The sequence below is a fragment of the Erinaceus europaeus genome, chromosome 11 (genome assembly GCF_950295315.1).
Source record: "Erinaceus europaeus chromosome 11, mEriEur2.1, whole genome shotgun sequence".
In the NCBI taxonomy this organism is placed as follows: Eukaryota; Metazoa; Chordata; class Mammalia; order Eulipotyphla; family Erinaceidae; genus Erinaceus; species Erinaceus europaeus.
Genome location: NC_080172.1, coordinates 5,462,868 through 5,483,160, shown reverse-complemented (window position 1 = coordinate 5,483,160; position 20,293 = coordinate 5,462,868). Strand labels below are relative to the sequence as shown.

The 20,293-nt window shown below is 43.2% G+C and overlaps 1 protein-coding gene across 2 annotated transcripts in view; it reads right to left on the bottom strand.

Annotated features, from left to right (window-relative positions):
- Nucleotides 1–20,293, bottom strand: part of CMYA5 (cardiomyopathy associated 5) — a 98,458-nt gene that overhangs the window by 19,628 nt on the left and 58,537 nt on the right. Inside the window, exons 5-9 of one of the 2 annotated variants that reach the window (XM_060201092.1) lie at nt 19,369–19,391; nt 12,076–12,194; nt 4,041–4,190; nt 2,878–3,024; nt 18–165 (exon numbers count right to left, since the gene is read on the bottom strand). In XM_060201092.1, the coding sequence (XP_060057075.1) occupies nt 18–165; nt 2,878–3,024; nt 4,041–4,190; nt 12,076–12,194; nt 19,369–19,391 (587 nt within the window). Of the gene's footprint in view, nt 1–17; nt 166–2,877; nt 3,025–4,040; nt 4,191–12,075; nt 12,195–19,368; nt 19,392–20,293 lie in introns of those variants that run through there. The other variant, XR_009552451.1, reaches the window with a different exon arrangement.

Genomic DNA, 20,293 nt, shown 5'->3' with positions numbered 1-20,293 from the left:
AGAAGTAGCCTTCTTACCTGAGGCCCTCACCCTCCAGAGAGTTTTGTCGGCAATACTCCAGAGTGTAGCTCTCAGTGGCCTCTGGGTTGGCAGGCCGCCACCGGATAGTGGCAGTGTTCCAACACACGGTACAGTCCTCGGCACGGATCATCGGAGTAGACGGTGCTGCAGAGACAGAACCACATAAAGTGATCAAATCCAGCTCTGTTCCCCAGGGACCCAGGAAATAATGTTAGGCCATGGTTTTACTTTAATTTTTGATTAAAAGTATATCTTGTGACTTGAAGCCCTGGAAGTCTCAGGTTCAATTCCTGGCAATATGACATCCCAGAGCTGAGCAGTGCTCCTCTCTCTCCCTTTCTCTCTCTCTCTCTCTCTCTCTCACCAACCCCTTGTGAAAATTAGCAACTACATCTTAAAAATTCTATTCTGCACACAAAGATTACAAAAACTCTTATCCAAAGAGATCCAAGCACTCCTGTGTTTAGTACAGCACTATTTGTAACAGCCAACGTTTGGAAACAATCCAAATGTCCAATGACAGATGAATGACTAAAGAAGTTATGGAAGGGGGGCAGGAGGTGGTGCACCACATTACAATATGCAAGGATCTGGGTTCAAGCCCCTGGTCCCCACCTATAGGGGGGGAAGCTTCACAAGTAGTGAAGCAGGGCTGCGGGTGTCTTTGTCTCTTTCCTTCTCTATCTCCCCCTCCCCACTCAATTTCTCTCTGTCTCAATCCAATAATAAATAAAAATATATTTTGCAAGAGAAGAAGTTGCATTAGACACATACAATGGCATGCCACTCTGCACTGGAAATGATGAGTGCTCTTTTTGGAATCTGAAAAGATACTGTTAAGTGATAGAAGACAGATGGGAAGGAATGAATACCGGATGATTTCACTCAGAGGTGGGGCTTAAGAAACTAAGAAAGGGGGAGTGGGTTAAATGCAAGTGGTGCAAAGTGCAAGGACCAGTGTAAGGATCCTGGTTTGAGCCCCCGGCTCCCCACCTGCAGGGGAGTCGCTTCACAGGTTGTGAAGCAGGTCTGCAGGTGTCTGTCTTTCTCTCCCCCTCTCTCTTCCCCTCCTCTCTCCATTTCTCTCTGTTCTATCCAACAACAACAACATCATCAATAATGATAATAACTACAATAAAAAAACAACAAGAGCAACAAAAAAGAATAAATAAAATTTCAAAATAAATAAATAAAAAGAAACTAAGAAAGGTAAAGCACAGAGTGAACCTTTAGTGAGCTAGGAGCCAGGCACTCTTGAAGAAGGAGCCATCGGAGGGAGCTAAAGGATGGGGACCCAGTGTCTTCCATGGAGGAAGATGGAAAGTCAGTGGAGAGAGGTGTCAAATGGCACGTCTCTGAGGACAACAGTCTTAGAAAGCAACAGTTTCCCATAAAGTGATCTAAAAGTAAATTCCTGGTTGAAAACCTCAGTACTAAAAGAATCGACCTGATGAACTCGACCAGTGTTCCCCTCTCCCCAGACATATACCCTCTAGTAATCTCTCTGTAAGTCTCTACAAATCCCACCAGTTCCTTCATAGGACAACAAGCAAGTAAAAATAAAGACTTTTGTATTCCTCCCCATTTCTTTTCCTTTTAAAATGTGATGCTGGGAAGTCAACCTAAGACCTGTTGTAAGCTTCATACCACTGAGTTTCCTCCTGGGCCCAGTTTTCTTACACTTGGGGTTCAGAGGTGAGGACAGGAAGAAACACCAGCGTCACACCTACCCTGCTCCCTACAGAGCTTCCTTGGTGCGATCCCCTTACTCCCATGTGCTGCCAGGGATTGGTCCCTAAGGGCTCCCACACTACGAGGTGTGCAATGTAGCTGCTTAGCTGTATCTTCTGGCCCCTGACCTCCTCCCTTTATACCAATGGTACCTATGATCTTGCCTTCAGTATGTGCTCAAAAACATTGGTTCTAAAAGGAAGAAGGAAGGATAAAAGGGAGGGAGTAAACCATTTCTTCCCATAGGGTAATTACAACTACTGAAAAGGCAGTGTGAACTTGGTTTATGTTACTGCTGAGCGTATAAAAGATTCTAGCTGAAGACCATTACTTAAGCCTTCGGTGGACTCTTAGTTCCCACCTGTTGAATCCAGAGTTACTTATCTTAGCAAATGAGGTCTCTATACAATAAATTTTCTTGCCTCTTGATTTTCCTCTGCTTGTAGTCAAAGAAATAAAGCCAAGCTTCTTATTGTGTCTTCTACTCTATGTGCTCTTTCTTTCTTTCTTTTTTTAATCTTAATTTATTGGATAGAGACAGCCAGAAATTGAGAGGAAGGGGGGAGACAGAGAGGGAGGGAGACACAAAGACACCTGTGCCCTGCTTTACCACTCGTGAAGCTTTCCCCTTTCAAGTGGGGACAGGGGGCTTGAACCTAGGTCCTTGAGCACTGTAACACGTATGTTCAACAAGGTGCACCACCACCTGGCCCCTTTATGTGCTATTTCTTACTTTGATGCCCCTGTTCAACCGAAAGGCTCTCTTTTTAACACCTCACTTCCTACTTATCCTTTCCAGGATTTCAGCACCATTTCTAGGAAACCATTCCTGCCCCTTGTCCCTAACCCAGGTTGTCTTGGGCCCTTTGCTGAAGTGGACTCTTAACCTGTGCGTAAGTAGTACACAAAATGTTTTTTTTTTAAAAAAAAAAAAAAAAAAAACTTCTCTTTTCTATCTTGCCCCTTTGATTACAAGCTTCCTGAGACTCATTCATTCTTGTGTCCCCAACCTTACACAAGATCCGATGTGTCTCAGGTGATCAGTGCATGCCCGCTGGCTGATCTTAGTAATCTGAGAAGAACTGAATACTGCCTCCCTAACACCCCCTTCAAATATTTCCATACCAGTTCTGAAAATGGCCCTTTCACTGGGGAGGCTACATCCGGTGAAATTCACAGCCATCACCCAGACTTGATAGCACCGGTCGGGTTCCAAATCTTCAAAAATGCAGTAGCTTTCCTTCACAGTCAATCTGTATTCTTCTACCAATTCTAGCATAAAACAAAACCATCAGTGTTAAGACGTCTTCTGAAGTCAACGGAAAGTTATAGTTATTGGCGAAATTGGTCTATGACTTTTTCACTGGAAAATGGATCAACTTACAGATATCATTATGTGATAGCTAGCAGTTTAAAATACAGAATAAAGCAATAGCATCTGAAGAGAGATATTTAGAATGATACCGTATTACTTGTGTACACTTACCAGAAAATAACAGCATATCAGCGGGACTGTGAGCTTTGTATATCACAATTAAAGTGAGTTATTTCAGTAATAAATACTAAAATTGTATTGAGTTTACGTTAGCTTCTACCTCCATAATATATTCTCAAGAACAGTCTTTAAAAACAATGTCGTCAATTCAGAATATGTACTAAAATAAAGACGGTCCCCTTCTTCCTATACTTAGAATGTTATATCTTTCCTGATTCATAAACCATTTTTGTATCTCATATGATTTTCCAAGTTTCAAGCTCTTGTAACCAAATAATGTAATGAGAACAGTAACTATCCATTGTCTTCTAGAACCCTAAGACAGCAGGGACCTCACATTTCCACTATAGAGCCTAAACTTCCAGAATTCTCTCAATTACAGATTTCCAAAATTTATGTAAAAAATACTTAGCTCTGTTTGATAGGTCATTAACTATTCAAAATGGTATACATTACACTTGTCTATTCGACCTGACTAAACTTTGTTCTCCCGGAAACATTGCTGTTCCTTTCTTTCTGAACATGAGAACCACTTAATCACTCCTGATATCCTGAAAGCTCAAAGTCAAATTCCAATCTCAGTATTGACGTTGATCATTTTATTGATAATTAGGCATCTGTGCTTTCCTTGACTCTGATTTCTAAATCTTACTCATATGTTGCTATTTCATCATATAGTTACTGGTTGGCTGTTGTTACAAGAAGTTCTAAGTGTTGACATCTTAACATTAAATATTTTACTTGAAGACACAGGTATGTCCACACATCCCTCTGGGGCCATTGGCATTCCTACCATCTCCTTCTTGTTCATCTTGTGGCTCCTCCATGCAGTACACCTGGAATGAGTCAACGACATCCTCCTTGTTCATGCTCCAGTAAACAGCAATCGTCCGGCTAGTGGCAGAACTTGACTCCTGGGGCTCTAGCCTAGGAGGCTGTGGAACTGAGACAGAAGCAAGATTTATGATTTATGAACCGAATGCTGTTTTATTGACCACTTTCTTGCATTTGTTGCAAAAGTCAAAAACTTGCACTTGTTTTAAAAAAAAAAAAATCAACACTACAGTTATGCATGAGCTGTTCCCACCGTTCCCAGCCCAAGGACATGTCTCCAGAGGCAGCCTCTGTTATAGTCAGTTTTGTATCCTTTCAAAATATTTTCTTTGTTGTTGTTGCTGTTATTATCATCTTTATTTATTGGCTATAGAGACAGCCAGAAATTGGGAAGAAGGAGAGGGATAGAGAGAGGGAGAAAGGCAGACACCTGCAGCTCTACTTCACCACTAGTGAAGCTTTCCCGTGCAGATGGGAATGGGCTTGGACCCGGGTCTTTACACATTGGAACATGTGCTTAACCAGGTGCCCCACCACCCAGCGCCCCTAAAATATTCTCTATGCACTTGTTTATGTGCGTGTAAATTCACACAAAAATAAATAATGGAACTCCAGATAAGATTATTTGATAATAATCAAATAATTTGTCTATAGCCCTAGACTGAGAGCTCTAAACTTACAAAGGTTAGAGGATGTAGCCAACAATTTGGTCTTCGTTCACAGCAGAGACTTGGATGTGCCTGATTAGATAGTCAATGCTGTATCTTTCTACTGTATCAGTATAAAGTCTAGGGCTCCAGATAGTATAATGATTCTGCAAAAGCCTTTCAAGCCTGAGGCTCTGAGGCCCCAGGTTCAATTCCCAGCATCACCATAAGCCAGAATTGAGCCAATTCTGATCTCTTTCTCTCACCTGGTATCTTTCCCTCTGTATCTACTCTTTCTCATTAAAGTAAAGGAAATAAAACTATTTTTCTTTAAAAAATCAGTATAAAGTCTATATGCACAATAGAGGTAAGGGAAAGCATTTTAGATATTATCAAAAGTAAGGGATTTTCATGAATGAAATATAATACACTTTATGAAAGTACTATCTCACTTTTCTAACATAAGTTCATCGACAACATTTTTTTTTAAATTAGACAAAACTTTTAAATTACCTATAGGAAAAAAATACCCGACTATATTAGAAATTCACATTCTATACATCCAGTATAACTATTATTCAGAATTTTAAAGACAACAATATTCTCAAGTGTTTTAGTAGAGATTTGAAAAGTTTATGGTTATGAACATTGAGCACTAATGGTATATACAGCACCATTAAGCATGTTCCTATGCAATTCTCCTCCAAAATGCTTTATACTAAAAAAAAAAAAAAAACACTAAGCATGTTTTGCAAATTAGAAAAAAAGCTATTTCCACAGTCAAAAAGCAGTCATGCTTTAAATGTATTTTTATGATTATTTTTTCCCAGTCAACAATTTCCTGAGAAATAAGCTTACTGAAATAACACAAGTCATGTTTTATTAATATGATTTATTAAAAGTCAGTACTGGAGAAGGAGAAAATTCAGCTCAACAAGGTGAATATTACAAAGAAAATAAATGGGCCTAGAGAGCAAAAAGAAACACACTGAAAAGATTTGATGAAAACAAAAGAACTTAAGAAAATGTAAATTGGGGCCAGTGGTGGCACACCTGATTGAGCGCACATGTGACAGTGCAGAAGGACCTGGGTTCAAGCCCCCAGTCCCCACCTGCAATAGGAAAGCTTTGTGAGTGGTGAAGCAGGGCTGCAGGTGTCTCTCTGTCTTCCCTTCCCCTCTCAATTTCTGGCTGTCTCTACCCAATAACACATAAAGATAATACAAAAAAAATTTTAATGTAAATTATGAAAGATAAGTAAGATGTCAAGTTCAAGGACTTTGGAGCAGAGAAGTTGGTCTAAAGTAAAATGCCAGACTGCCCTCACCCCACTTATAAGCTACACTATCTCAGCCTCATTTCTCCTTCTTTGTGAAAATAATACTAATTATATCATTTCTTCTCAGCAGCATGACAATGTATATTAAGCGCTCAGCAAAATGCCTGGCACATAAGTAATGCTAACATTCAGGAGACAAAATGGCCTTGGCGGAAATACAAAAAGAAAACAGGGAAGGGAAGGCAGACAGTCTCTGAAGGAGGCAGCCAGGAGCCCGGGGGGAATCAACAATGAAATGACAGAGCAAGGCATGCTAAAGAGGCTACACACTGATAGCTCAGAGCAGCCACCACTGGGACCTCCCCCGGACTGATAATGGGTCACAGATCCTTAGACTATCTTTGACTGTGTTCTGTTCTGTCTTCCCAGCAGGAAATCGGTGTCACAGTGGAACGGAGTCCGTTCAGATCAATGTAGTTCAGTGACTGTTCATTTTCTCCAGGCCCAGAGAAAGCCAAAGCAGACTGTTTTAACTACTGGCAGTCGCCTCTGAAGTTGGAGAACTCCTTGGGGTAGGAACAATACAGAGGCTCTTTTTTTGTGTGTGTGGATTAGACATTGAGTTATCGCTGCCTTTAAAAATAAGAGTGGATTTCCAAAAAAACAACAAAAACTCTCTCCCGTAAGCTTAACACTTCAGATTGATAGTCATCTCCCTCCAAAATCATCTGATTTTAAGGCAGAAACAGTTGTATGGGATTAAACAAAGCATGTAGATTGGGGGGGATTTACTTTCCTTTGTACTCCTTCCCATTAAAAACATTAAAATCAAAACAACTTGCAAGCTGAGTGGCAGCACACCTGGTAGAGCGCACGTCGCACGGCTCGAGGACCCGGGTTCCGGCCCCAGTCCCCACCTGCAGGGGATGCCTCACAAGTACTGAAGCAGCATTACAAGTGTCTCTTCTCCCCACTCCTTCTCTCTTTAATTTAATTAATTTATTTATTTATTTGATTTGATAAAAACAGAAAGAAAGGGGTGAGATAAGAGAGGGAGAGACACCTGCAATCCTGCTTCACCACTCATGAAGCTTTCCCCCTGCAGATGGAGACCAGGACTTGAACCTGGGTCCTTCCTTGCGCATGGTAGGTAATATGTGCACTTACCCAGGTTTGCCACCACCCCATCCCTGCCTCTCCCTCTTTATCTCCCCCTTCCCTCTAAATCTCTCTGTCTCTATCCAAAAATAAATTATTTTTAAAAATTAAAACAACTTTTTTTCTTCCAGAAACAAAAGCTATATAAATCTATTTATAGTTCCTGTGTAGCAGAAGAAAATGGAAAACCCAGGCTCTGCGTTAGCAGTTGTGCTTCCATTTCTATTGTGATGAATTTGCATAGGAATGATGACAAATAAAACGTCCAAAATGGGATTTTAAGTCCAAAAAGGTTAAGAAATCTGGGAAAGGCATCAACCCACCCATTCTCTCTGCCTGATCCACTGTGGCCAAGGAACTTAACTCAACTCAGATGTCAGCATCTCTGGCCAGAAATAAAATCTCACCCAATCTAGTTTACAGAAAATCACCAGGAAGGACTGATAGCTAGGGCACAGCTGTGGCAACTTAATCTTGGGAAGCTGGCTCTCCCCCAGAAAGAAATAATAAAACAAAAGATGACAATTTCTTTTTTTTTTTTTATCTTTTTTTTGCCTCCAGGGTTATAGCTGGGGTACAGGATCCCGGGTTCAAGCCTCCCGGCTCCCCACCTGCAGGGGAGTCGCTTCCCAGGCAGTGAAGCAGGTCTGCAGGTGTCTGTCTTTCTCTCCCCCCTCTATGTCTTCCCTTCCTCTCTCCATTTCTCTCTGTCCTACCCAACAACAGCAGTAACAACAATAACAAAAACAATAATAACAAGGGCAACAAAATGGGGAAAATGTCCTCCAGGAACAGTGGACTCATAGTGCAGGAATCAAGCCTTAACCCTGGAGGCAAAAAAAAAAAAAAATCATGGTGCATGGTCTGAAATCACCCTGCAGTCAGGAAGGAAACTCTGACCTCACAGGAGTCTCACTTTCAGAGGACATCTGGGCTCCACCCCCCACCCCAAACAAGAACTCTGTGTAAGGACATCAGAAGACATAATAATACTACAGCACTTGTCCAAAGCTCCCCTCCCCCCCAACTCATAGACAAAGCAGGACCCAGTACCACGTACTGGCCAGCAATAAAAAACCAAGCAGGATGGTTAAACTAGGAGACCTTGCACCGGACCATCAACAGACACATCGGCCATACACTCACAGATGCCGAGCTACCGGAGAAAGAATGTACGAAATACGTTGTCAGGACATCTGAAGAAATACAGAGCTCTCAATTTGATATGGAGATACAGATTAAGAAAGAAACCCATGACCTCAAAGGTTCACTTAATAAAACAGAGCTGTGGAGTCAGGGGCGTTCTGTTCCAGACTCTTGGAAACAGAGTTGGCAGTCAGCTGAGGTAAAGAACAAACACCTCATCACAGACCCCTGCGAGCGTCAACCCGGCTTTGACCTGGCACGTTATGACTGGGCCCTCCTCAATCGGTATCGAACAGGCCATGGCCGGTGCGCCGCTATGTTCCATCGCTGGGGAGCCAGAGACGACCCGAACTGCCCCTGCGGCTCCAGACAGACTATGACCCACATAGTCAACGACTGCCACCTCTCCAGATTCAAAGGAGGTCTCGAAACTTGACATCAGGCTCCACCTGACGCTGTTGACTGGCTGCGGAAGAAGGGCAAACGCTAGAAGAAGAAGAAGGGGCGTTCGGAATGCATGGAAGTTTCGAATAGCAAGTCAAGGAAGTAGGATTATCCATATAAAAGAGAAAACAGCAGGAATAGAAGACAAAAATGACCACAGCTTATAATGAGGAGAGGAGAGAGGAGGGGAGGGCAGGGGAGGGAAAGAGAGGAGAGGAGAGGAGAGGAGAGGAGAGGAGAGGAGAGGAGAGGAGAGGGGAGGGGAGGGGAGGGGAGGGGAGGGGAGGGGAGGGGAGGGGAGGGGAGGGGAGGGGAGGGGAGGGGAGGGGAGGGGAGGGGAGGGGAGGGGTGGGGCGAGGCGAGGGAAGTTGGATCTCTGAGAGACAGCTCAGTGGGTATCTTGTAAACAAGAGGCCTTGAGTTCATTTGCTGACTCTGGGACTCTTCCTCTCCTCTCCTCTCCTCTCCTCTCCTCTCCTCTCCTCTCCTCTCCTCTCCTCTCCTCTCCTCTCCTCTCTCCTCCTTTTTTCTTTTCACTGGAGCACTTTTTGCATCTAGCTCATGGTGGTCCCCAGCATTCAGCCTGAAACCCTAGAGTCTCCAGTATGAAAGTCTTTTGCATACTACTGGCACTATCTCCCATCCCCTTACCAAGAGGGGTTGTGTGTGTGTCAGGGGCGGGGGGTGGGAGGTGGGGGGGACAGGAGAGGTGAAGTCAAAGATCATTATCCTTTATATTTTTGTGTTCAGGTCTCTTATTGTTATAGTTTATATCTGTTACCAAATGGCCTTTCTCTAAAAGACAGGTACAGGATGGCTTCACTCATAGGTACAATGTAAAGATAAAAAGGAGTCAAACGGTTGCTAAGATTTTATGAAAATTGTGGTCTGGGAGGTGGCACAGTGGATAAAATGTTGGTCTCTCAGGCATGGGGTCCTGAGTTCAATCCCCGACAGCACATGTATCAGAGTGATGTCTGGTTCTTTCTCTATTTCCTATCCCTCTCATTAATAAATAAATAAAATATTTTTTAAAAAAAGGTCTTATGAAAATTATGATGGTTATCCTTGGGGGTAGGGGGTAGCCCGGGGTGGAAGTGGAGAGACTCTGGTGGTGGGCATGGTGTGGCACTATACCCCTGTAATCTGATGATCTTGTAAGCCAGTATAAAATCACTAATAAACATAAATTTAAAAATAAAAGTACCAAGAAGGCAGCATTACTCACAAAAGCTGGAAGCAACTTTAGCATACATCGATGGGTGCATCAATAAACAAAATATATGTACAGTGAGGCAGGACCCAGCCTTAGAATGAAGGGAAATTCTGATATGTAGATGAACCTGGAGGAAGGATATCACACTAAGTGAAATACACCGGAGGGGGCTGAGAATTTAGACGCCAGAAAATATTTTAACAGAGGCCAGGAACCTGGTAGAACACATGTATTGCCAGGCTTGAAGACCCAGGTTTAAGTACTGGGACCCTACCTGCTGGGGCGCTAGGAGGTGGGAGGAGTTTTAAAAGTGTTATAGTAATGCTGCAGGTGTCTATCTTTCTCTCTCTTTCTCCCTCTCTCTCTCTCTGCCTCTCATCTCCTATCAAAACTGAAAGAAAAAGAAACATAATGGCCACCAGGAACAGTAGGGGAGTGGAGTAGGCACTGAGCGCACTCTCCTGGTGGGGAGGGAGGGAGACAGAAAGAGAGAGAGAAGCAATGTTAGAGGCTGCTCTGTTTATGAAGCACAAAAGCCATGTCCTTTCTCTATTCCATCTGTTTAGTTTAGGGAATGATTATCCTCTCAGGTACCAGGTAAGAAAGACATTTACATGTCAGAGATATCATTGGTCACAAAATGAACAGACGTTGTCCCGCAGCAAGTCAAAACTCCAGGCTCTAACTCTGTGAGGCAGGCACAACTCAGGGGTGTTCTCTCTCAGAGACCCATCTGTCTTCTAAACAGCCTGAGATTATGGGGACTGTTGTGTGCACCATCTCTAAGTGAGTCATTAGCACTCAGTGACACCATGACTCAGCCACCTCTAAGACACAAAAACTGTACTCTCTGTTGCCTGTCAGATAGTCACAGGAATATCCGTTTAGGTAAACAATAGTGTTACTGTGAATCCCTTAAGAGCAAAAAAATCTATCTAGTCTGTTCATCAGAATGTCTTAGTTTGCAATCAATGTTCTAGTTTAATGTCTCTTAGGAAAATGCAGAAAATACCATTTTGTCTTTGAGACATTTCTAGAGTAAAACCCATTAGAATAGATGAATGTTTCACTTTACACGGAGTTTGTGGGGGTTTTTTTGGGGGGGGAGGGCAGGGGGTCTTTTTAAAGACACAATGGCCTTTTACTGGTTTCTAAATGAAAATAGCTTCGTACATGAATGAAAGTTAATTGTCAGCTTAAGAAAAGCAATCATTGTCAAGGTGGGTTTGAGAGAATTTTGTGTATTTTAAGAAGGACATTAGAATACATTTTTACAGTAAGTCTAATGTGGTAACTCCAGTGAGACACAGCGGCTTTTCAGATGTCTAAATGAGTTTCATTGTCTTGTTTGTTAAAATAGCACATTAAAAAAATATTTGGAAGAGGCGACAGGATTCTTCTGACAGTTGAGTGGGAGGCTCCTGGCTACAGAGCCTGATGCTGAGCTGTTAGTTCTCTAAGCTAAGCTGTTTAGTCTGAAAAAAAAAGAAAAAAGAACTCAACCAAAGAAGGGGGAACTACTAGTAAGAAGAAATCTGTTCAACACATGTGAAGATATTTCATTTACTTGTTTTTCCCTCTATACCTGAGTGCTAGCATGAGGCAAATCATCTTTAGAGGAGAGAGAGAGAAATTCTACTTTAAAAAAAGAGAGAAAAGAGTGCTGGCCCCACCAGCACTGCCACCCACACCCTCAATATCCTAGCACAGTTATAAAAACGCTCCAAGTGGAAATACAGGATGTAACTGAGACGGTTTGCTGCCCTCACACTTTGTTTCAGAAGCTAGGTCTGCATTTTGTAAAAAATGTTTTTATTCATTTAGTATTGTATAGAGACAGAGAGAGATTGAGAGGAGAAGGGGAGATAGAAAGGGAGAGAGACAGAGAGACACCTGCAGCCCTGCTTCACCACTTCTAAAGCTCCCCTCCTGCAGGTGGGGACCAGGGTCTTGAACCTGGGTCCTTGTGCACTGTCCTGTAGCTTTGCATTTTACAACTAGGATTTTTCTTGTTTCAGTGTTAGTTCCTTACCTTCCAAAAAAAGAGAGGGAGTGAGAACTACCAGGTTTCATCACAGTAATTAAAAAAGATTAAAATTCTTACCAGCCACTTGTTTTAACAGCTGGTCACTTCTCGCTGGGCTGTCATCATAATGTTCAAAAAGTGAAAAGTCAGCGGGCATGTTCTCTAAGGAAGCAGTGCTCTCCATCGCAGAAAGCAACCTACAGGGAGAAAATGTGTGTAACTTAAGACAGTACTAGCACAGAGAAAGAAAGCTCAAAATTATTCAAGACGAGGATGGTGGCGTTTTGGTGGCAGCTGCTCTGCTGTGCTTCATGAAGATGGTGGTGGAGGTGGTGTGTGTGTGTGTATGTGTGTGTGAGTGTGTGTGTGTGTGTGTGTGTGTGTGTGTGAGTGTGTATGTGTGTGTGTGAGTGTGAGAGTGTGAGTGTGTGTGTGTGTATGTGTGTGTGAGTGTGTGTGTGTATGTGTGTGTGAGTGTGAGAGTGTGTGTGAGTGTGTGTATGTGTGTGTGAGTGTGTATGTGTGAGTGTGTATGTGTGTGTGAGTGTGAGAGTGTGTGTGTGAGTGTGTGTGTGTGAGTGTGAGTGTGTGTGTGAGTGTGTGTGAGTGTGTGAGTGTGTGTGTGTGTGAGTGTGTAAGCGTGTGTGTGTGAGTGTGTGTGAGTGTGTGTGTGAGTGTATGTGTGTGTGAGTGTGTGTGTGAGTGTGTAAGCGTGTGTGTGTGTGTGAGTGTGTGTGTGTGTGGTGTGTGTGTATGTGTGAGTGTATGTGTGAGTGTGTGTGTGACTGTATGAGTGTGTGTGTAAGTGTGTGTGTGAGTGAGTGTGTGTGAGTGTGTGTGTGTGAGTGTGTGTGTGTGAGTGTGTGTGTGACTGTGTGAGAGAGTGTGAGTGTGAGTGTGTGTGTATGAGTGTGTGTGTGAGTGTGTGTGTGTGAGTGTGTGTGTGTGTGTGAGCTCTGTCTAAAATCTAGTCATTTCTAGGATTCTTTGGAAGTAACTAGTAACACTAGAATTCCAATTCCTGTATCCTCAAATCTGAACAGAGTCCATCCAGTGGTATAGCCTTAATTTTGCATCTACAAAATTAGGTCTAAAGTGATTATATTTTAATGACATTTTTTAAAATTTATTTTTTAAAGATGTAAATGTCCAGAGACCATCTGGGAGTGCACACACTGCCTGGGGCTCTGGCTGTTCTCAACCCTTACTGTTATGTTTCTAGTCATTTATTCTTTTTTATTTTTTAAAGTGATTTCTCAGGCACTGTTCTGAGACTAGAAAGACAACACAAAAGGAGTATAAAGTCTATCCATAGGAGATTAAACAGCTTCTAAACGATTAACCTCTTAGGTACTTAAGACCCTCTTAAGAAGGATACTCTCAGGTTTTGTTTTTTGCCTCCAGGGTTATTTCTGGGCTTAGTGCCTGCACTAGGAATCCACTGCTCCTGGCAGCCACTTTTCCCTTTTTTTCCTTTGTTCCTATTTTATTCAACAGAAGAGACATAAATTGAGAGGGGAGTGGGGAGTGAGAGAGGGAGAGAGAAAGATAAACACCTGCAGACCTGCTTTCCTGCTTGTGAAGTGTCCCCACTGCAGGTGGGGAGAGGGGGCTTGAACCTGGGACCCTGTGCAGATCCTTGTGCATGGCACTATGTGCACATAAACGTGTGTGCCACTGCCTGGCCCCGTTTGTTTTTTGTTTTGTTTTGTTTTTTCTACCAGTGCTTTGATAGGACTTCATGATTCCACAATTCCACCACTCCCAGAGGAATTTTTCCCCTTCTCTTCCATTCCCCACCCCCCTCTCTCTCCCTCTCCCTCTCCCTCTCCCTCCCCTCCCCCCTCCCCCTCCCTCTCCCTCTCCCTCTCTCCCTCTCCTTCTCCCTCTCTCTTACAGAGGTAAGAAACAGAAGGGAAGGGAAGGAAGGAAAGAGAGAGAGAGAGAGAATAAACACCACAGCACCACTCAGTTGCTTGTGTCTTTCCCTGGGCATACTGCTCCTGTGCAGGCAGGAGTAAGAGTCCAGCTCCTTGTGCACGGTAAAGACTGCACTTTACCTAGTGAACCATCTCCTGGTCCCCAACTCTTAGCTTCCATTTCCAGAAGAAAATTGGTCTTAAAAAAAAAAAAAAAACAAGTTGGACTGGCAAAAATAACTCAACTGGGTAGTGTACCTGCTGTCTGCCATGTGTGTGACCCAGATTTAAGCCTAGTCCCCCAGTGCACTGGAGGAAGCTTTCTCCCTGTTTCTACCTCTGTTTCTCTTTCTACATGAAAAATCAACCCAAAGTGGTGAAACCCCAATGACCAAAAAAAAAAAAAAAGGGCGAAGAAAGGGAGGGGAAGAAAGAGGGACAGAGGAAGGAAGGAAGGAAGGAAGGAAGGAAGGAAGGAAGGAAGGAAGGAAGGAAGGAAGGAAGGAAGGAAGGTCCTGAAGCTGGAAAGGCAGGAGGGGAGGCTGCAAAAGCACAAAGCACAAGTCAAGACCTACAGCCTGGGCAGGAGCTCTGTGTTGTGTCTCTTGCCCACAGAGGATTCAGATCATCTTCCAGCAGCTAAGTCAGGCCAGAAACTCTGCCCGTTTTATTACTGTGGGGGTTTTGGTTTGGTTTGGACAGCACACATCTACCTCTAGGTCTCCACACTTGCTGCTGCTCTCTTCCAACAACAGCTGAATGGTTAAAGAAGTCGTGGTGTGTATAGGCACACACAGTGGAATGCCACACAGCTGTAAGACAAGCTAATACGCTCTCCTCTGCTGCAGCGTGCATGGAGCTGGAGCAAACCATGTTGAGCAAGAGAATCTGGAAGGAGAAAGAAAAGCATTGAATGATCTCATTCCAGATGGGCTCTTTGAAATGAGGCAAAGGACAAAAGAGGTTGAAACCTCAATGGACTCTAGTCACTACAGCGTATTTGGGGACTGAGAAGGGAGAAGGGAGGCTTGCTAAGGAGAGGCTGGAGACCTAAGTCCCAGATGAAATGATGGCTTGGTTAAGGGTGAAATGGAATGGCACCCATCTTAAGGGAATGTGGGCATGTATCCTTGTGATAACAAAATTCCATAAGTCAGCCCTTCCTTAATAAAGTGACACTGGAGTAGAGAGAAAAGAAGAATGGAGGGAGGGAGGGAGGGAGGGAGGGAGGGAGGGAGGGATCATGAGTAAATGCAGAAAGCTCTAAGAGTCAGCCACATTTAAGGGACAAAGGAGACCACAGGGTTCCCTGAGATTTAGAACAGGGAGCTAGATAAGAGGTGAAATGGAAAAGTGGCTTGTGGCTTGACTGTGAGGAACATTTATTTATTTGTTTATTTGTTTATTTATGTATTATCTCTATTTATTGGCTAGAGAAATGGAGAGGGAAGGGAGAGAGAGAGAGAGAGAAAGAAAGAAAGAGAGAGACGCCTGCATCACCGCTTCACTACTCGAAGAGCTTTCCTCCTGTTGGTGGGGACAGGGGCTCCAATCTGGGTCCTTGTGTATGGTGACCTGAGTGCTTAACCAGGTGTGCCACCGCCCGGCCCCACTGAAGAGCCTTTTATTATGTCTTGCATGAGTTCAGTTTTCTCTGTGAAGGCAAGGAGAGCCATGGCCGTGTTTGTACAAAGGAAGTGTGGGAGAATGCCCCCCGTCGGGAGTCTGAGGAAGGATCAGAGTCAGCCAAGTGTAGCGAGGTTGGATGGAAGGACCCACAGCACTTTAGGACGGGGTAATAACTGGGCCTAACTGAAGGCTTGGGGGGTGCAGAAGGTGGAAACCACGGACTCCCAGTGAGCGAGCAAAGATGGCAGAGTCCCCGGCATTCATTTCTGGCTAACAGAGGCCTTTCTGTACTGTGCGCTCCTAGCTGGGTGCGCCACCACAGGGCTCCCACGGGAGCCTTTTGCTGCTCAGACATTCTGGCTGCACACCCCACAAGGAAAATGTGTTAATTTTTCTTTCTGCAAAATTGTCGATTTTTCAAAATCGATCTTATTATAAGAGTAAGCAGGCATCTTTTTACTAGCAGGTCCTGCAATGACTGTCTTTCTATTTTTATTATTATTATCATTGTTGTTGTAACACAGAAGAGCAAAATAGAAGGGGAAACGCATCCTCTTAACTGAACAGCATTTTCTAAGCAAATGTGTTTTTTCAAACTATGCAAATCTGGGATTGAAATATGCCTGGCAGCATTCTTTAAACATTTTCAGTGCTGAGGGGAGGAAAAATCATTCAGCATAAAGCACCGCCTTTAGAGAGACAATGTAAAAGGTGAAGCAGCAGCAAACCTTAAAAAAAGGGGGGTCAGGTTGTGGTGCACCTGGTTGAGTGCATACGTGTTACAGTGCACAAGGACCCAGGTTTGAACCCCCAGTCCCCACCTACAAAGGGAAAGCTTCACGGGTGGGGAAGCAGGGCTGCAGGTCTCTCTCTCTCTCTCTCTCTCTCTCTATATATATATATATATATATATATATATATCCCAATTCCTTCTCAATTTCTGACTGTCTCTATCCAATAAATAAAGATAGTAAAAAAAATTTTTTTTTTGAAAAAAAAAAGATAATTAGCACCTTTTAATAGAAAGGAACACCCATAGCACTGAGACTTTGAAGCAGATATTGAGGACATGAAAGGCTTCTTATTTTAAATATTTATTTATTCCCTTTTGTTGCCCTTGTTTTATTACTGTAGTTATTATTGTTGTTGTTATTGATGTCGTCATTGTTGGATAGGACAGAAAGAAATGGAGAGAGGAGGGGAAAGACAGAGAGGAGGAGAGAAAGACAGACACCAGCAGACCTGCTTCACTGTTTGTGAAGCGACCTCCCCTGCAGGTGGGAAGCCGGGGGCTCGAACTGAGATCCTTACGCTGCTGGTCCTTGCACCTCACGCCATGTGCACTTAACCCACTGTGCTACCACCTGATTCCCTAGAAGGCTTCTTCTTAATTCAACAATCAAAGTTCGCTGTATTATGAACATATGTGCAAGTTGAACAGGGTTTTCTTTAAATGCTATTATTTTTCCATCAAATCCTGGATCTTGTTATTGTTGTGTGTTTACAAAAACAAAAACAAACAAAAGAAAAAAAACAGCAGTTATCCCAAGAAGAACCTCCTTTAGATAACATGCAGCTTTAGCAAAAATTTGGCATTGTCAACAAGGCAATGAAGTCAGAACTAATGAAGCGACATGCAGAGGAGCAAGTCCAAGCACAAAACCAAAGAAAACCATAGTTAGTATTTCATGGACACCAATCCATATCAGCAAGTTCATAGTCGAACATTTAGGGAAGAGGAAGACATACAGAAGCAAGTTTGAAGATCCAAGAGTTCTCAGTGCTTCAGTCACCAAAGCTGCCGGCAAACCAGCGTCTTCCAAGAAGACCTGGCATATAAGTAGGCAAGGACACAGCCCGCACTGTCTAGTGCATGTGAAATGCCGCTGGAAGCCGTGTATTGGGGACAAAAGGAAATATCCATGCTACGGAAAGGCTGAGCATGGTTTGAAATAGAGGGGAATGCTAGGAGCGAGGCTTGGGTGGGATGGCTGTGCGGGAGATGACAGGCATGGGGATGCCTCGGCTTAGCCTGGATTCTCCTGCAGTAGCTCTGAGCCTCAAGGCCTTAGGATCCTTGAGCAGACAGACGGTTACAAACCAGAACTTCCAGACCCTATCTGTGTATTAGAATCATCTGCTGTGCTGGGCTTCAAACATGTCCAGCCCACACCAATTAAACCAGAAGCTCAAAGGTAAGATTCAGACATCAGTACTTTTTAAATATAAGTAAATTTTTTTAAAAAGATATATTTAGTTACCTATTTTCATGAGAAACGGAGGGATCAGAGTGCATCTCAGCTCAGACATATGGTGGTGGCAGGGACTGAACCTGGGACCTCTGGGCCCTTGGGTAAGACAGTGTGGTGCACTACGGCTGGCTCCCTGGTAGATGCTGACATTTTTTTAAGATTATTTATTTATTTATTAGAAAGGTAGGAGAAGAGAGTAAAAGAACCAGACGTCACTCTGGTACATGTGCTGCCAGAGATCAAACTCTGGACCTCATGCTTGAGAGCCCAGTGCTTTAACCACTGCGCCACCTCCTGGACCATGCCAACATTTTTTTAAAGCTTCCCTGGTAATTCCATTTGTAACAAAGTCAGGGTAATAAGGTTTTCCCTGACTAGTGCCAATGGTCATATACATTTTTTATAGTACCTAATGACAGTAGTCTGTTGAACTGATTTTTTTTTTTTAGATAGCAGGATTTATCGGTGCTGTTTCATTATCTGAAAGAATAACTTGTAAAGCCAAACTCGTTTTTTCTCTATTTTAACATATCACAAATATAAACTTTGTTATTTTGTGATCACAGCTTATACTACTGCACAACTTTGTACTGAAATAAACTGAAGATGATATTTCCAATTTTAGGGATTTATAAAAATGATTTAAGAAGAACATTAATCACTTCTTTTAATTTTTTATTGTCTTTATTTATTTATTGGATAGAGACAGCCAGAAATTGAGAGGGTAGGGGGATATAGACAGGAAGAGAGACAGAGAGACACCTGCAGCACTGCTTCAACACTCACAAAGCTTTCCCCCTGTAGGTGGGGACCAGGGGCTAGAACCCGGGTCTTTTTGTGCAGTGTCACATATGTGCTCAATCAGGTGCACCACTACCCAGCCCCAAAGAACGTTAATCTCAACCACTAGACCTCGAGTTTTGATATGGAGCAAAATGTAGATCCGTGTGAACAACTCCTTATCAGATGCTCCAAATGATGCGTGTGAATCAGATGTCAGAGTTTTATAGACAACATGCTCTAATTACATGCTGAGCATTTTCTCTTTTGAAAGAATGGATTATTTCTCTCATAGTCAGTGCCAAAACCAAAAGAAATATAAAGAGGAAGATTTGTCTAAGTTGGCTAAGCAGAAATAAGCCTATCTTTTGTAGAGAGGATGTGAGAACCTCCCATTTCAGATTATGTAAGTCATAAAATTACTTAAGGCAGATAGGAACGTTTCTTTCAAGTATTCCTATTTAACCAATCAGTCTAAGCGTCTGTGTGATGTTCTCTATGCAGTGACAGGAGAGATGGCCCAGATGAGGTTGAAAACACAGAAGATATCTCCAGGAGGCAGTTAAAAATCTACATGATAATTGTTATTTAACTAAAGCTCATGCAATTTTCTTTTAAAGCTGTCATTTTGCCTGTACAAGCACTGTGTCTAAAAGTGAAAACCTAGTAGCTTGCTAAATGTATGTAGTTTTTAACTGGCAGCTCATTTCCTACAAAGCATCAAACATTACAAAGAAAACATCCAGACATGCTAGTTCCATTCACCACCACAACGTGCCGTGTCTATATACCTTTCATTGATTTCTTCAAAGGACTTAGGACGGAAGGAGGAGAGAGAAAGAATGGGGGAGAGGGGGGAGAAGGGAAGAAAAGAAAAAACAATTAGCATCAAAGAGGAAAACCAACCAAGAGAGTTAAGATTAAGCCTGCCTAGAGTCACCTGTCCTCAGCTTTCCCCTGTCCAACGCTTGACGTCTCGTCACCCAATCTGGTCCCCTAGGCCTACACTGACCTTCTCTGTTCCAGACTCTTGGAAACAGAGCTGGCAGTCAGCTGAGGTCAAGAACAAACACCTCATCACAGACCCCTGTGAGCATCAACCCGGCTTTGACCTAGCACGTTATGATTGGGCCCTCCTCAATCGCTATCGAACAGGCCATGGCCGGTGCGCCGCTATGTTCCATCGCTGGGGAGCCAGAGACGACCCGAACTGCCCCTGCGGCTCCAGACAGACTATGACCCACATAGTCAACGACTGCCACCTCTCCAGATTCAAAGGAGGTCTCGAAACTTGACATCAGGCTCAACCTGACGCTGTTGACTGGCTACGGAAGAAGGGCAAACGCTAGAAGCAGAAGAAGCTTTCCCTGAGTCCTTTTCTTTCAGGCGGTGTCAGCTCAGGGCAGCAGAGAAATGATTTCAAAAGCATTGAGGAAGGTGGGCTCTGGGCTGGAAGGAAAGGACCCAATTCCCACTTCTCTGGTCTCCTTTAAAGCCCTTAGACTTCACCCAGGACACTAACAACTGGCTTTGCTTCCAGAACAGAATTCTCTGATGCAAGAAAAAAATGACTTAAATGTGTCCAGTATGGCACATATGCCAAAACTGTAATCAGTAGTTACATCTCTGGGTGGTACCTTTTTGTATTTTTCTGCATTTTCCCAATTTCCTAAAATGTATATTACTCTTACAAGAAAATTAAAAAAGAAAACTTTC